An 18,169-nucleotide genomic window follows, 5' to 3' on the forward strand; every position below is an offset into this window, starting at 1 on the left:
AAAACAAAACAATAAAACTGAAAGGTCAAACAGGCTGCCTTAGCAGTCGGCCTACCTCAATAATGTATGAACTTGGGTGTTAATGCCCAAAAGGAAAAGAAATGAGAACAAAAACAAAAACAAACAAAAAACAAACAAAAAAAGGAAAAGAAATGAGACCTCAGGCCTCTAATGGATGGATGGAAGGATGAAATTCGGATCCTGTTTATATGGCTGAGACTGTCAAAAGCCTACACTTTCAGTGGAAGGGTAGACCACTTTAAAAAAAAAAAAAAAAAAAAAACCCACACACAAAAATCACCCAAAAACCACAGCATAGGGAGAAAATATAAAGCTTGTCCAATTTGGTCTATGCTCTGGATAGGAGGTAGAAAGTCTGAATTTATAGCTACATGATCTTGTGTTCAAATAAATTTTGGTTTGATAAATCCCAAACATTAAATTAATATAAGAAGGGACAATGTGGTGAAGTAAACACATACTTTTCTGAAGGGATTTATCATCAACCCAGGATAAAACGTAAGTTCACAATCTAATATAAGGAAACATGGAAGGAACCAATCCTCATGATGACAAATTTGCAGACACAAACATTTAGACTGCCCTCTAAGACGCTTTGAAAATAGAAATGGCAAATGAAGACTATAAATAAATATTTTAAATGATTAAGAACCTAAGAGGATGCATTTTTTAAATGTGAGAAAAGAACACTCTCCATAATAAAGAGGGACACAGAATATCTTGCTATGGTAAGCAGAATTCTAAAGACAGATTGGTGTTTCCTGTCCCCTGATTATTGGATCCAATGTAATCACACAAGCCTTTGAAAGCAGAAGAGGGGATGAGTGCAGTGGCTCACTTGAGGTCAGGAGTTCAAGATGAGCCTAGCCAACATGGCAAAACCCCATCTCTACTAAAAATATAAAAGTTAGCCAGGCGTGATGGCACACGCCTGTAATCCCAGGTACTTGGGAGGCTGAAGCACGAGAATCCCTTGAACTGGGAGGTGGAGGTTGCAGTGAGCCGAGATCAGGCCATTACACTCCAGACTTGGGCAACAGAGGATGACTTTATCTTGCGGGGGGGGGGGGGAATGGAGGAAGGTAGAAAGTCAGTGAAAGACGTGGCAGAAAAGAAAGTGAAAGATGCTGCAGAAGGGGAAGTCAGATTCTAAATGTGAGAAGGATTAAACTTATCTTTGCTGGCTTGAAGTTGTAAGGACATGTGCAAGGTCTTTAAAAAAGCCTCTAAGAGCTAAGGGTTTCTTCCCAAGCCTCCCGAAAAGAGCCCGGAGAGCACCTGGATTTCAGCCTTGGAAACACTAAGCAGAGAACCCAGCCAACCCAAACGTCTACTGGTAAAATATGATAAATAAAAGCTAATGAATGTATGTGGTTTTAAGCTCCTAAATTTCTGATAATTTGTTATGTCACCAATGGAAAATTAATGTACTTGCAGTGCCAGTAAGTAAGGAAGCATTCAAAGAAACACAGGGATATGTCAAAAGAACAGAAGCCAGCTCAAAGGAGCTCCCACTGGCTAACATGAACAATTTTGAGCATCACAATAAATCCTGAGTAATAAATTACAGATCATAGGAATCCTTAAACACATACTGATATAAACTGAAAATCTGATGAGGACTGGAATGTTACATACATAGTGTCACAATTTATTCCACAAAAAAATTACTCATTGTAAAGGGGGAAAGAAAACCTTTATATTGGGAAAGCATTAATTATGTGTCATTGATAATCTGCACTGCAAAGATCATTTCTCTAAAATTCCTGCCTCCCAAAACATAATCTGAATTTAGTAATGAAAAATAACATCCAAAATAACTAGCCTGTAATCTCCAAAAACACTAAGACAACTGTCAAAACTTCAATGGCATTTGAAGACTAGATGGTAGTAACAGCAGTGTTTTCTTTCCTGTTCTTAATAGTTATACTGTGATATTGTAGGAGAATGTCCTTGTTTAGAGGAAATATGTAAGTATTCAGTACTGATGGGATACTGTGTGCAACTTATTCCCAAATGGCTTAGAAAAATAAAGTTCCCTCTGCTAAACTTGCTATTTTTCCATGAGTTTGAGATTGTTTCAAAATAAAAATACTTTCAGATGTTGGGAAAAAACTACATAGTTCTCTTGTGTAATGAGAAGACTGAGAAAAAAATAAAAATTAAAAAAAATTTAACTAGTTCTTCTTTAAAAAAGAAAGAGAAAACCAAACTAGGTTCATTTTAAAAGGGACTTCAAAGAATTCATAAAGTTGAAAACAACGTGTTCACTAAAATTCTTCCCTCAGTCTAATGAAACAATAAATTAAACAGAGCTAAAGAGATGATTAGTGAACAACAGAAATCTAACGAAACTACCCAGATATAAAAGAGAGACGTTAAAAATGGAAATTAGAAAAGCTTACAGAACATTAAGGACCGAATTCAAGTCCAAATATGACTAACAAAAAAAAAAAAAAAAAAAAAAAAAAAAAAAAAAAAAAAAAAAAAAAAAAAAAAAAAAAAAAAAAAAAAAAAAAAAACAACTTCCAGAAGAAAGAATGGAAAGAATGGTAAGATGATGTATTTTGAAACATAATGGCCAAGACTGTGTAGGGAATTGGTGAAAGGCAAGAATTATCTCAACCAGGAAGCACAAGAAGTCCAAGGAAAACTTAAGAAATGCACAGATGTATCACAAAAATAAACAAATGATCTTAAAGGAATGTCTGCTGGTAGAACGTATTGAGGGATAGGCATACAAACAGGAAATGAGTTAAAATAAATTTGGAGTTCTTTTGTGGGGACCGGGTTGTTTTCAAGAGGAGAGATATTAAGAGCATGATTAATGAAAACATAAGAGATGGTGAAAACAAGAAGGTGAGGAAACTAAAATGACAAGGTTTTTTTCCGCCTGGGAAAGACATCTAGTATCTTGAGTATAGAGAAAGCGAAGGAAGAATATGAGAAGTTAAAAAAAAAAAAAAAAAAAAAAAAAAAAAAAAAAAAAAAAAAAAAAAAAATATATATATATATATATATATATATATATTAAACAGTCATAGCAAAAAGTGAAAGTTTCCTAGAGTAGTATATTAACACTGCAAAGCAATTTAAATGTTAGCTACAACTGTTATTAATCAATGAATGATATGAAATTTTACATGATGTGGATTTTCTCTAGAAACACTAAGCTCGGCCAGACGCGGTGGATCTCGCCTGTAATCCCAGCACTTTGGAAGGCCAAGGTGGGCAGATCACCTGAGGTCAGGAGTTCGAGACTAGCCTGGCCAACATGGAGAAACCCCACCTCTTTAAAAAATAAATAAATAAACACTAAGCTCAAATAAAGTATAAAAATATAAATCATCAGGTTAATGAAGGAGAGTACTCAACTAAGAAGAGATAAGACACACCTACATGAGTACAATCATAAGCCTAAATGAGAAGCATCATGAAACATACACACTACACAGTGATTCCTTTTCAGTTTATTTTTTTCTTTTTTGAGACAGAGTCTCACTCTGTCACCAGGCTGCAGTGCAGTGTTGCCATCTCGGCTCACTGCAACCTCTGTCTCTGAGGTTCAAGCAATTCTCCTGCTTCAGCCTCCTGAGTAGCTGGGATTACAGGCAGGTGCAACCACGCACAGCTAATTTTTTGTATTTTTAGTAAACATGGGCTTTCACTATGTTAGTCAGGATGGCCTTGATCTCCTGACCTCATGATCCACCAGCCTTTGCCTCCCAAAGTGCTGGGATTACAGGCTTGAGCCACCCCACCCAGCTTCTGTTTCTTTAAAAGGATTAAAAGAAAGATTTCGTAGCGGGAAAAGTATCAATTAAAAGGAAGAAAATAATCTTATCACTTATGGCAGTTATTAATGCAATTTGAATTTCATGAATATTTTTTTCTGTTTTAAATGAAAACATTACAAAATGACCACATTCAATTTTAGAAAACAGAGATAAGAAAACAATACTCTTGAACCACTGATTTTAATATAACTACTATGGCCCAGTGTGGCGGCTAATGCCTGTAATCCCAGCACTTTAGGAAGCCGAGGCAGGAGGATCACTTGAGCTTAGTAGTTGGAGATCAGCCTGTGCAACACAGTAAGATCTCATAGTAAAATCTTATCTCTACTAAAAACAAAAATAAAAAAAAAATTACTAGGTGTAGTGGCATGTGACTATATTCCCAGCTATTCAAGAGGCTGAGGCAGGAGGACTGCTTGAGCCCAAGAAATTGTGACTACAGTAAACTATGATGGCATCACTGCACTCCAACCTGGACTGAGCAAGACTCTGTCTCAAAAAGAAAAGAAAAAAAAATTCTTTTTTCTTTTTTTTGAGACAGAGTTTTGCTCTTGTTACCCAGGCTGGAGTGCAATGGCGCGATCTCGGCTCACTGCAACCTCCACCTCCTGGGTTCAAGAAATTCTCCTGCCTCAGCCTCCCAAGTAGCTGGGACTATAGGCATGCGCCACCATGCCCAGCTTATTTTTGTATTTTTAGTAGAGACGGGGTTTCACCATGTTAACCAGGATGGTCTCGATCTCTTGACCTCGTGATCCACCTGCCTAGGCCTCCCAATGTGCTGGAATTATAGGCGTGAGCCACCGCCCGGCGAAAAAAAAAATTCTTAATAAGACAGGTGTGGTGGCTCACACTTGTAATTCCAGCACTTTGGGAGGCTAAGGCAGGAGGATCAGGTGAAGGAGGGATTTGAAACCAGCCTGGCAACAAAGTGAGACACTGACAAAAAATAATAATAATATAACCACTGTGATAATTTTGTCGATTCCCAGTACTTGCAACTTTTTGCTATGGTAAGTGTCTCTGTATGCCTAGTCTTTTCATATTTTGTACACTTGCGTAGAATGGAAGCCAATTCTATTATTAAGTCCTTTTATTTTTCATTTTTCTGTGACAGGGTCTCATCTGTCGCCCAGGCTGGAGTGCAGTAGCACCATCTCAGGTCACTGCAGCCTCTGCCTCCCAGGTTCAAACAATTCTCATGCCTCAGCCTCGAAAGTACCTGGGATTACAGACGTGCACCACCCTACCTGGGGTTTTTTGTTGTTGTTGTTTTGTTTTGTTTTTGGTATTTTTTTTGTAGATATGAGGTTTCACTATGTTGGCCACACTGGTCTTGAACTCCTGACCTCAAGTGATCTGCCTGCCTCAGCTTCCCAAAGTGCTGGAAGTATAGGCATGAGCCACCACACCCAGTCTATTAAGTTCTTGGTACCACAGTCTTGGTACTTTCCTTCTTTCTAGGAAATTTTCTTCATCTCATTTACCCATTTATTATTCTGTCCTTGGCTGTATCCACTGTGTTCTTATCCCCTTTACTGTGTTCTCTGCTTTGACTATTACAAAACATAGTTGAATATGTAAGATTTCTTTCTAATATTTTATTTCAAATTACTATTATCTTCCCTCATGTCTTTTATTATGCTGACTTCTTTCTGTAGTTCCATAAAAGACCTGATCTAAGTGGAAAATCAGATTTTCTATTATTGCCAACATGAAATAACAGTTTTTTGGTTTCCTATGCCAAAGCTATAAGCTTTCAAATACACTTTTGAAATAAAAATATTAGTTGTTACCAATGCTTGCATGATGGAAAAAAATATGAGAAGCATAACTCCAAATACTTAGCTGTTATTATATAAACATACTGTTCTTTATATTCATATTATATAAACATACATTCTGTTAGGAATGGGCACATACATATATCCAGAGCTATATATCCATATATTTATCAAGAGATCCTGAAATAAAATAACTCTCTGAGTGTGAAACATGTAATATCAGCCATCTATAGGAACAGCCCACCAAGGACATGGTCTACAATTCCAGGTTTAATAAAGGCAATTGGGACACAGTTCCTACAAATGCAGAACCAGAAGTTAATGTGAAAGGAGTAGTCAAATGCATTATACAGAGAGGAAAAAAGTGTTATCAAGGTGATGATAATACTTAAACATGATTGAATTGCCTTTATTCTGATGTCTGATTCACTAAACAAGCACTTTCCAATTATAATTTGTTTTCCCAAGAATATTACCATAAGGAAGAATAATACAAGGAATGTTTGGCATTCTTGGCAGTTAAGTTTTTTTTTTAATCAAAAATGTTAAATGACATGCTTCCTTACTTACCTTCATTTCTGAGATTTTGGCTTGAGTCAGCCCATTTGATCAACTCTAGGTATACTAACAAAAGTAAAAAGAGGCTATCAGAATCATCTGTGCAAGAGATGATAAAGACCTGAACCAACACAGTAGCCACGTGGAAGAAAAAATGGGTTTTGAAACACAATAAAGAAAAAATAAATATAAAAGTCATGTCTAGAAAGCCTCAAATTAGTAAATTAGAAAAAATGTTCCGAAGGCAGAACTTGGTGATTTATGTAATAGTAAGGAATAGGCAGAGAAAAGAATGACAGACAGGCACAAATAGTAACTCCAGGATAGAGGTATTTTGGACAAAAAAACACAAGAGGAGGGAGAGAGATCACTTCTTAGGCAACATTGAGAATTTAAAATAAAATAACTGAGTCAGACACATAATCTTTACATATTTATTATTTAATACTCTTTTTTAATCATTAAAGCACTATTCTGAAGTACACTAAAAGGAAAATGCTTTTGTAAACACATTGAAGTTACTACACATACCTGAATCAGTTCTTTTGGGGAGGGGGAAAATCTACTTTTTCTTTCTTTCTTTCTTTTTTTTTTTTTTTCTTTTTTAAGAATGGGGTTTCACCATGTTGGTCAGGCTGGTCTTGAACTTTTGACCTCAGGTGATCTGCCCGCCTTGGCCTCCAAAGTGCTTGGGTTACAGGCATGGGCCACCAAGCCCGGCAATGGGGTAATCTATTTTTTAAATGTCTACTAATTTTAAAATTCACTAATTTAAATTATGAAGGTTTTAGAAAACTAATTTGGTTTGGTGGTGGTTTTTCTGACAATGAGTGTTTCCACAGTGATTCCCTGTCTTCCTCAAACTTAAATTTTTCTACATGTTCACTTCATCTTTTCTCATCTGCTCCAGATTCTTGAACTATCAAATATCAAATATCACTCCTTAAATCTTAAACCTTTATCTCCTTTCTATATAATAGACTTCCCTATTTTAAAATAAACCTGACTGAACCTCTGTCTTCTCTATCCACATTTCTCACCCTATACCAGTCTCAGAGTTTCAGTTACTACCCCCAAGTGGCCTAGTTTCAGTTCTCTTTGGTGCCCAAGCTCTATTTATTTCTATGCTAAACATCTCTACCTAAATATTGTGTTACTAAATGAATACTCCTCCTTCCCAGCTACTGTCATTACCAGTTCTTCTTGGGTAATACACATGTCATCAGTTTGACTTCCCAGATCCTCATTCAGGCCATCAACAAATTCGGCTAGATTATAACAAAAAACTATTGGGTTACTCTGTTTCAGCATTACCTCTTTTCAATATTTTTATATGCTACCACCAGCGGAAACATCCTAAAGAACAGGTTGGATCATCTTTTTTCCCCAACTCAACACCAACTGCTCTCAGCTTCTTGGACTAATAGCTAATGCTGTTATTTTTCATATCAAATATCAGTATCTTGGAGGTAAAACATGCCCCAAAATATATATATACACACATATATTTAACATGTATGTGTGTGTGTATATATACACACATATATATATAAAACACACTCTCTCTCTATATATATATATTACTTTACACAGCCTGTGTATTCTCATTCTGTGCCACCGTTCATGCGAACTGTACATACCTCAGACTAAGATTCTAGCTCTGATCCCTGTATCTCCAAATAACTAAATTTTACACATTCTTTAAGCATCAGGTCAAATGTTACATTATCTGGATATCTCATGCCCTCAGCTGAAAGCAATTTCCCTGGTCTTGAATTCCTACTGACCATTAAAGAAGTTATAAGTACATCCCTTGAAATTATTACATACATACATACATACATAGGCACATATTTCTTTTCCTTTTAGAATATATCTTCTCAAAGGGAAGACTCACATGAAGCATATTTATCATTTGCAGTATACTTATTTCCCCAAAGCAACTAACCAGGACCTTACATATAGACATAAAGAATTATCTGAACTCAGGAGACAGAGGTTGCAGTGAGCCGAGATTGCACCACTGCACTCCAGTCTGACAACAGAGCAAGACTCTGTCTCAAAAAAAAAAAAAAGCTAGTAGGACAGACTCAAGAAGGAAGTGCCATTTTGAAGTTACTCACGGCCTATAAAATTTGCTTTATCAGCATGTTAAAACTGAAGTTTTTAGGGGAAGGAAATTAGCAAAGATGCATACCTCAAGTGGTTAAGAGTAATAGATTTCATTCTGTAGTTTAGAATACACATATTCCCTCTGAACTGATCCAGAACATTTGAAAGATATGTTAAAGAATCAGAGAATTGGGGCTGGGCACAGTGGCTCACACCTGTAATCCTAGCACTTTGGGAGGCCAAGGCTGTCGGATCACGAGGTCAGGAGATCCAGACTATCCTAGCCAACAACCCTGTCTCTACTAAAAAAAAATACAAAAAACATTAGCTGGGCGTGCGCTCACGCCTATAGTCCCAACTATTTGGGAGGCTGAGGGAGGAGAACTGCTTGAACCCAGGAGGCGGAGACCACAACGAGCTGAGATCACACCACTGTACTACTACAGCCTCGGCAACAGTGTAGGACAAAAAGTAAAAGAGTCAAGGAGAAAATACTGTGAGAAAAACAATCAAGGACTAATCAAATAAATCATAAAAGACTGACATAATCTCAGAAAGAAATGTATTAGCCAGGCATGTTGGCACATGCCTATAGTCCTAGCTACTCAAGGGGCTGAGGTAGGAGGATCCTTGCATTCAGGAGTTGAAGGTTGAAATGACCTATGATCATGCCACTGCATGACAGTCTGGTAAGAAAGCAAGATCCTGCTTCCGAAAATATAAAGAGTTAGAAAAAAAACTAAAAATGTATAGCTGTAAAGGACTACATTCATAAAGATAAAAGAGTTCAATCAATAATCCAACCATCCATCTTAAGTAACTAGAAAAGAGTATGGCTGGGCACCGTGGCTCACACCTGTAATCCCAGCACTTTGGGAGTCCAAGGTGGGAAGATCACATGAAGTCAGGAATTCAAGACCAGTCTGGCCAACATGGTGAAACCCGGTCTCTAATAAAAATGCAAAACAGGAAAAAAAAAATGGCCGGTTTGAGGCACAAGAATCACTTGAACCCAGGAGGCAGAAGTTGTAGTGAGCTGAGATGGCACCACTGCACTGCAGCCTGAATGACAGAAAGGGAAAAGGGAAAAGGGAAGGGAAGAAAAAGACAAAACTGGAAATGAGTCAACTAAGCCCCAAGCAACCGGAAGCAAGAAAACAATAAACAACAGAATAGAGATAAACAAAATAGAGAATAAGAAAATGACACAGAAAATGAACTAAGTCAGAAATCGGTTCTTTGAAACAGTTCAACAAAATTGACAAACTTTCTGCTAGACTGATGAAGAAAAAAATAAAAGACTCACATGACTAAAATCAGATAAAAAGGAGTTATTACTACTAACCTTTCCAAATAAAAAGGATAAGAGAATACTATCAGTAACAGCATGCCAACTAATTAGAGCAGATGAAATGGGCAAAATCTGATAAACATACTACTACAAAAACTGACACAAGGACAAACAGAAAGTCTGAATAAACCTATAACAGAAAGTCTGAATAAACCTAAAACAGAAAGACTGAGTCAGTAATCAAATGTCCTCAACCTGATGAAAGAAAGCCATGGAAAACCCATAGCTAACATCATACGTAATAGTAAAAGATTGAAAGGCTCCTTCATAAAATAAGGAACAAGACTAGGATGTGTGCTCAGAGTTGTAGTGAAATTTGGAGATGGAGGAAATGTGAAGTGTTGTTTAATGGCTGCCAAGCACCCATCGTTCTGTGGCAACAGAGTTTCAGTTTTACAAGATGAAAAAGTTCTCCAAACTGGGTGTACAACAAGGTTACTGAACACCCCTACAAAATGTAAGAATTATGTATTATGCTAACACTTGGCCAGGGATGGTGGCTCATGCCTATTATCCCAGCCTCCTTTGGGAGGCTGAGATGGGACAATTGTTTGAGCCTGAGAGTTCAAAACTGCAGCGAGCTATGATCACACCACTGTATCCCAGCTTGGGAGACAGAGCAAGACACTGTGTCAAAAAACAAACAGGCTGGGAGCGCTGGCTCACACCTGTAATCCCAGCACTTTGGAAGGCCGGGGTGGGTGGATCGCCTGAGATCAGGAATTCAAGACCAGCCTGATCAACATGGAGAAACTCCATCTCTACTAAAAATAAATTAAATAAGCGAGGCATGGTGGCACATGCCTGTAATTCCAGCTACTTGGGAGGCTGAGGCAGGAGAATCACTTGAACACAGGAGATGGAGGTTGCGGTGAACCGATATCACACCATTACACTCCAGGATGGGCAACAAGACCGAAACTCCATTTCAAACACACACACACACACACACACACACACGCACACGCACACGCACTCACACGGTGAGCAAAACTCCATCTCAAACACACACACACACACACGCACACGCACACACACACAGAGTGAGCCAATATCATGCCATTACACTCCAACCTGGGCAACAAGAGCAAAACTCCAATTCACACACACACACACACACACTCTCTCTCTCTCTCTCTCTTTCTCTCTTTAAAGAAAAATAAAGAGAAAGAAAAGCTAACAGAGAAAACACAGTACCAATTTTTTCAATGAAGTCTAAGAGACTCTCCCTCAATTGCCCACAGGCTGAACATCATTCACTAGGTGTCAATCCTACACTTTTACTTTCAATGAAAAATATAAATCCGTTACATTGCTCCCCAGGATGTCTACTTTCTTTTAATCCTAAATATACTTTCTAAAGATGTTTAGGATCGAAGAATTAAAGAACAATTCTAAATTTACCTATGCAAACTGATGATGATGTTAAACATCTTCAGTTTTTATAATTCTCTACCAAAGAACGGTAACATGTTTATTTTATTTTTAAGGATGCTGCCAATCCCTTTTCCCTGTAGATACCCAGTGTTGAGGGTCTCCTTGTTATCTAGAGTATTCATTATCTAAGCTTCTACAGGCACAGGCTGCATAGGGAGGCAAGAATTATAAATCTACTAATTAATAAAAGAGTAACTTATAAAATAAGCTTCCCACCCTGACAACCCAACTCTAAAAGCAACAGGAGCGTCTATGCCTACACACTACGCCATTAGTCTCTTGTTGGCTGTTGATACTGTAAACATCTGACAATAAAATCCAAACAAAACTGCTAATTAAACTATATTAGCAAAATATGCAAGATTTCATGAAGTTAATTAAAATCTGCTTGGAATCACATAAACAGTCTTTAACAAAAGACATCAGTTAATAACTGAAAAAGAAAATCAACAAAGTTGACACTAGCCTCAAAATAAGAATTTTTGAACATCAAAGGAATAAGGAAGATCCTTGGGGGAAACTGAAGAAAGCCTCAAACATTTTTTGCAAGAATAATCTTCATTATAATTACATTGCAAAAGTAAAAAATGATAGTATTTGCTTTATATGCTGATTTCAGAACCCAATGCAGCAAAAAATACAACTCCACTGTAAAAAACCTGGTCCCAGCAGGGCGCGGTGGCTCACACCTGTAATCCCAGCATTTTGGGAGGCTGAGGTGGGTGGATCACAAAGTCAGGAGTTCAAGACCAGCTTGCCCAGCATGGTGAAACCCCGCCTCTATTAAAGACACAAAAAATTAGTCAGATGTGGTGGTGCGTGCCTGTAATCCCAGCTACTTGGGAAGCTTAGGAAGGAGAATTGCTTGAACCTGGGAGGCGGAGGTTGCAGTGAGCCGAGATTGCACCACTGCACTCCAGCCTGGGTGACAGAGCAAGACTCCATCTTCAAAAAAACGAAAACAAACAAACTAAAACAACCTGGTCCCAAATGATGTAATTTAAAAGCCTATCTTCCATTTTATTCATTACATGGAATACAGGAGTAAAATAATAAAAGTATTCTACATATTAACAAACTCAAACTCTAAAAAAATAAAATTCATATTCCAAGCAAATTCTTTACGTAGGTACCAATTACCTGCACAGTAAGAGAAAGCTCAAAAGAACTACAAAAATTATTTGTAAAAGTAAAAAGACTTTCAGAAACTTAAAACACTATTATCATTTTGCCTTAAAAAGAAACAACAAAGCCAAACTTATGAACCATATTGACCTATCATCCTCTTATTGGCAAACTACAAAAATTTTTCACTAAGGTGCTCAACAATTGACTCAATGCAGCACTGGATTTCATCAATCAACAGAACATGCTAGCTTTCAATCGAGATTCTCTACAAAAGGCAACCTTTGTGATAAATGAACCACTAGAGAAGATTCTAATAAAACTTACCATTGTGTATTGCATTCAGCAACTCTGAGAACGCTTTTAAGTAAGGAAAAAAGGACTTCAGGTTAAGATCATTCTCAAACACACAAAAGAAATACATAGGCATAGACTGAATTAGTATAATAAAATTTCAGTATGTCTATCATTTATCATTGTTTGAATCATTAAAACTGCAAGCTTGGCTCTGTTTTTACATCGTATAAACTTTTAAATATTGTATTCCACTTGCTAACATATTATCAACTAAACTGAGATAATATGTTAGATATATTGTCATGACAATAATTTCCTTAGTAATAAATATATATTTCAAATCACTTTTTAAAAGACAATTATGTCAATGTAATGTCTTGCTAAAAGTCAGTCACTATAGGATGCAATTCTATATAGGTAAATTTGCCTTAGTGTACACTTAACAATATTTATTATAAAGAAAAACCTCATTATATCATCTAACCCTATCAAATATTCTAATTTCCTCAGGTTCAGTATAAGAAAGCCTTAACACATATAGAGAACTAAACAAGAAAGCCACCTAGTGCAAATATACAAATATTGGAAAATTATATTAAGAATAGAAAACAAAATGCTTAAAAAAAAAAAGAAAAATTATTTCAACAAGTCACAATTCTGCAATGGAAGCACCAAATTAAAAGACCAACAATAATTAAAATTTGTCCACAATTTGACTGTAATATGAATCCATAACAAGACAAAACAGAATGTTATCTTTGCAGGAGAAAAATATCTATTCAATTAAGAAAAACTTGCACTTGGAAAATTAAAATTTAGAGGTTCAGAGGTGGCATAACATACTAGAAAGAGCACGAAAATAGGAGTCAAAAAGCCTGGGTTATCAACCCAGTCTGACAACTTACTAGTTGTTGGACAAGCTCCATCATGCCGATACTGCATGGAAATTTCTGTTGAGAAGGAGGAAAAAGGAAATCAGTGAAGAAATTGCCAACGACTTAAAAATAATAATAATAATAATAATAATAATAATAATACACCAGGAAAATAGAGGGAAATTCACCTAAAAGTGTAGTTAAGTAGGTCAACCAGAACTTCAAAACCAAAAATTATAAGCTAGTAATTGGGATGTGAGGGGTAGGAGGACCAAATGTGATAGAATTCTCACAAGTCTTAACAGGAATGTGTTTACAGAGTAAGGAAAAGATATAAAGACTTACAACTGAATCTATGTAACAAGTGTCTAAGAATAAAAGGCTTCATTAATGAGAGAAAGTATGATTAGCAACATGATACAGTAATATGCTTTAGATCTTTTTTTTTTTGGAGATAAGTCTCACTCTGTCACTCAGGATGGAGTGCACTGGCACGATCTTGGCTCACTGCAACCTCTGCCTCCTGGGTTCAAGTGATCCTCCCATCTCAGCCTCCCAAATAGCTGGGACTACAGGTGCATGCTACCATGCCCAATTAATTTTTGTATTTTCATTAGAGACAGTGTTTCACCATGTTGGCCAGGCTTGTCTGGAACTTCTGACATCTAGTGATCTGCTTGCCTCGACCTCCCAAAGTGCTGGGATTACAAACGTGAGCCACTGCGCCAGGCCTAGGTCATTCATTAGATGGAAAGAGTTTACCAAAAACATTTGAATACTGTTTTCACATGGAAATCACAATTTAAGTATAATAATTATTTAGTTGATATGGGAGCATAAATACATTATGACTTATACAGCATCATAAAACACATTAAGTTACACTTGGCTCACTTTCTTGAATCATTCATTTTAAGAAAGAGTTGGGTGCAGTGGCTCACGCCTGTAATCCCAGCACTTTGGGAGGCCAAGGTGGGCAGATCACTTGAGGTCAGGAGTTTGAGACCAGCCTGGCCAATGTGGTGAAACCCCGTCTCTACTAAAAATAAAAAAATTAGCCAGGCATGGTGGTACATGCCTATAATCCCAGCTACTTGGAGGCTAAGGAAGGGGAATCGCTTGAACCTGGGAGACAGAGGTTACAGTGAGCTGAGATCAGGCCACTGCACTCCAGCCTGGGCAACAGAGCAAGACTTGGTTTCGAAAAAATAAAGAAAAGAGAAAGATAACAAACGAACTAAGCCATTATTACTCTTACTATTTTACTCCACCCAAACGAGAACAGAGGGTGCAGAGAACAAAGTAATAAAACAATGATAAAAGTAAAATCTGCATAGAATGTGAGAAATGAATTTCTATATGGCTTTCTAAAGGAAAAATAATTGATAAAACTAGGACCAAGGCTGTGACTCAAAGGACCTGGGTTTGCTAATCCTGGAAACAACTGGTATTCCCTGTGGCTAACACTGTTGGCAAAAAATTTTTGAAGGAGGGATACCTGGGAATTCCGTGGGTATTAGTTAACCAAAAACACAGCCCCTAGGAACAGTATGTGTATAACAGAGTGCCCAGGAAATCATCACTAACACATCTGCCCACTATCTAGTCTTAATGTGAGTTACAAGACAAAGTGTAGTCTTAATTTGAGTTACAAGACAAAGCAAGGCAGAGCAAGCCAGTACTCACTTGTAATCATTGTAATTTTTAAAAAATATTTTATATTAGACACTGTTTTTGAAAATCATACATTTACTCCTCTTCAGAATAATCATCTAGAAACAGTGTAGGCTGTGGTATAAGTCCTTTCCAGATCACACCTGAAAGTGAGACACAGTAGAAAGTTCTATGCCTTAATGCCACATTACAAATTTAATACAAGTGACATTTTTCAAGGGAGGTGGCAGCTACTGAATAGACTGACATACCACATTACAAAGAAACGGGAGCTGTTTGGAATGGTGCTAAAATAATAAAGGACACTTAGATAAGCAGAATTTTCTCAAGGGGGAAAAATTGGAATATGTCCATTCTCATCTAGTGCTTTTCTAGAAAGATGGCCATGATACAGGGCCAGTAAATACTCAAATTAATAGACTAATACAAAGGCTGGGTGCTGTAGCTCATGCCAATAATCCTAGCACTTTGGCCAGGGCAGGAGGATCACTTGAAGACCCGAGTCTGAAACCAGCCTGAGCAACATAAAGAAACATCATCTTTCCAAAAAAACTTTTTTTAAAGCACATCTGTAGTCCTAGCTACTTAACAGACTAAGGTGGGAGGACTTCCTGAGCCCTGGAGTTCAAGGTTGCAGTGAACTGTGATCATGCCACTGTACTCCAGCCTGGGTGACAGAGCAAGACCCTGTCTTTAAAAAAAAGAAGGCCAAAACAAAATCAGGGAATTTTCTGAGAAGCAAATTCCAAGGTATATCCTGGTCACAGCAGTATGTAAAGTTCTATGCAAATTTCATTTATGACACAATTTAATCAATGTATATAATCAAGATTCTCAGTCATTAAGATTGATTTAAATCATGCTCACTAACTGCACCTCCTCCTTAGTCTACATTACCTTAAACAGTAACTACAGTTGATAGTTTATTGGACTAATATCTGTACTTTTATGATTCCTTTGTTTATAGAATAATTGTCTATTCATAATTAAAATATTTTACCAGAGAAAGAATTCTCAGTTTTATTTTACCAACCTAAACAGATATTATATAAATAGGATATGTTTCATAAGATCTGTGATAATTATAAGGGCTCAAGTTAAAATTTCATAATCTTCATATTTCAATAGAAGCCAGAAAAATTCTTCTCTTGATCTTTTTAAATTAACAACCTATCTCTATGAAATCAATCACAACCAAAGGAGTGCCTTGCCAAAATCTTTGTAGCTTTTATCACCACTAATGAATTTCAGCAGTGAAATGGATTTTAAGTGTCTTCTTAGAAAGTTGTAGGAGAGGCCAGGAGCAGTGGCTCACGCCAGTAATCCCAGCACTTTAGGAAGCTGAGGTTGCAGGTGGATCACCTGAGGTCAGGAGTTTGAGCAAGACCACCCTGGCCAATGTGGTGAGTCTGGCTCTGTCACCCAGGCTAGAATACAGTGGCGCAATCTCAGCTCACTGCAACCTCTGCCTCAGCCTCCCAAGGAGCTGGGATTACAGGTGCCCGCCACCACACCCAGCTAATTTTTTTATTTTTAGTAGAGACAGGGTTTCACCACATTGGCCAGGCTGCTAAATTTAGTATTACTAAATTTAGTAATTTAGTAATAAATTACTAAAAAATTTACTTTCTGGCTGGGCGCGGTGGCTCACACCTGTAATCCCAGCACTTTGGGAGGCCGAGGCGGGTGGATCACCTGAGGTCAGGAGTCCGAGACCAGTCTGACCAATATGGTGAAACCCCGTCCAAAAAAAAAAAAAAAATTTTTACTTTTTGAGCAACATTACTTTTTGATCTAGGGTTCCCAGAAAAAAACTCAAAGGAAATGCTCATTGGAGCAATTTGGGTTTCAGATTTTCAGATTAGGAATGCTCAACTGGTAAGTATGCATAATGTAAGCACTTCAAAATCCCAAAATAATCTAAAATTCCAAACACTTAGGGTCTCAAGCATTTTGAAGAAAGGTTACTCAACCTGTACTTTGAAAGGACACAGAACGCCCCAAGAAAGGAAGTTAATGCTGAACAATCAACCCCTTCCAATTTGACTTCTTTATGCCTTTAGTGTTCCATTAGTGGAACATGAAGCTTATGGGAGTTATTTATGTCCTACTGCTCAAGGTCATCACCAAGGTCTGGTTTTTCACACACACACACACACACACACACACACACACACACACACACACACAAATTGCAACCTCCAGCATAAATGGGTTAATGAATATCAGATTTTTCTCAAGAGAAAATAACAAGATGGTTTTGGTGAAGGAAAAAATGTTCTCAACTTTCAATTTAGTAAACCATAAATTTTTGTAATGCGAAAAAGATAAATAGCAAACAGGAAAAGGACAGATTGTCAAGTCTTCCAAACACTGTTTTTGATGTTTCAAAAGATCCTGTGCCTAACTGTCAGAATCCAAAAGAATGTACATAGGAAAGAGTTCAGTCAAAAGAGTAACAACATCTTATAACCTCCAAACTTACAACCTTTAGAAATGACTTTTTAAAACACACTATTTTTCCATTTTGTATAAGTCACTATAAAACAGGCCATTTATCAGAATACACTTCAATCCATAACAAAAATTTTACAATCTAAACTCTGAATCAAACATTTTATAGGTGTCTTCTGGACTTCTACTCTAATTTGATCTAGGGTTCCCAGAAAAAAACATATTCTGCTACGATTTGAATATGTCATGAGAGAATTTTGGTTACTATTAAAACTGATGCTTTCAGGTAGTAATTTCAAGAGGGAATCACAATATTAGAACCTGATTCTACTCCTGCTTTACATCCTAGTTGTAAGGGAGAAATAACATCAACAGGAGCCGTCCTATTTCACAAGGCTGTTCCAAGGAACAAATCAGAGAATAACTAAAGAATTCTTAAGAAACTGTTAAGTGTGCTCAAATATAAGGGATTATAGGCTGGGTGCGGTGGCTCATGCCTGTAATCCAAGCACTTTGGAGGCCAAGGCAGGCGGATCACCTGAGGTTGGGACTTCAAGACCAGCCTGACCAACACGGTGAAACTCGTCTTTGCTAAAAATACAAAAATTAGCTGGGCATGGTGGCACACACCAGTAATCCTAGCTACTCAGGAGGCTGAGGCAGGAGAATTGCTTGGGAGCTTGG

At 37.2% G+C, this 18,169-nt stretch overlaps 1 protein-coding gene across 17 annotated transcripts in view; it reads right to left on the minus strand.

Annotated features, from left to right (window-relative positions):
- The window catches only part of MLLT10 (MLLT10 histone lysine methyltransferase DOT1L cofactor), a 238,787-nt gene that overhangs the window by 48,183 nt on the left and 172,435 nt on the right, over nt 1-18,169 (minus strand). For 13 of the 17 annotated variants that reach the window (XR_005197307.1, XM_037732574.1, XM_037732570.1 and 10 more), the window contains 3 exons: nt 13,388-13,432; nt 12,513-12,545; nt 6,173-6,226 (listed from right to left, as the gene is read on the minus strand). The exons of 1 other annotated variant lie outside the window; for it this stretch is intronic. Coding sequence is in view for 15 of the 16 variants with exons in the window: in XM_037732574.1 (XP_037588502.1) it covers nt 6,173-6,226; nt 12,513-12,545; nt 13,388-13,432 (132 nt within the window). In the remaining variant the exon portion in view is untranslated. The remainder of the gene's footprint in view (nt 1-6,172; nt 6,227-12,512; nt 12,546-13,387; nt 13,433-18,169) is intronic. 3 more of the 17 variants (XM_017511895.2, XM_017511882.2, XM_017511885.2) reach the window with 2 other exon arrangements.

The sequence above is a fragment of the Cebus imitator genome, unplaced genomic scaffold, assembly GCF_001604975.1.
Source record: "Cebus imitator isolate Cc_AM_T3 unplaced genomic scaffold, Cebus_imitator-1.0 Scaffold456, whole genome shotgun sequence".
In the NCBI taxonomy this organism is placed as follows: domain Eukaryota; kingdom Metazoa; phylum Chordata; class Mammalia; order Primates; family Cebidae; genus Cebus; species Cebus imitator.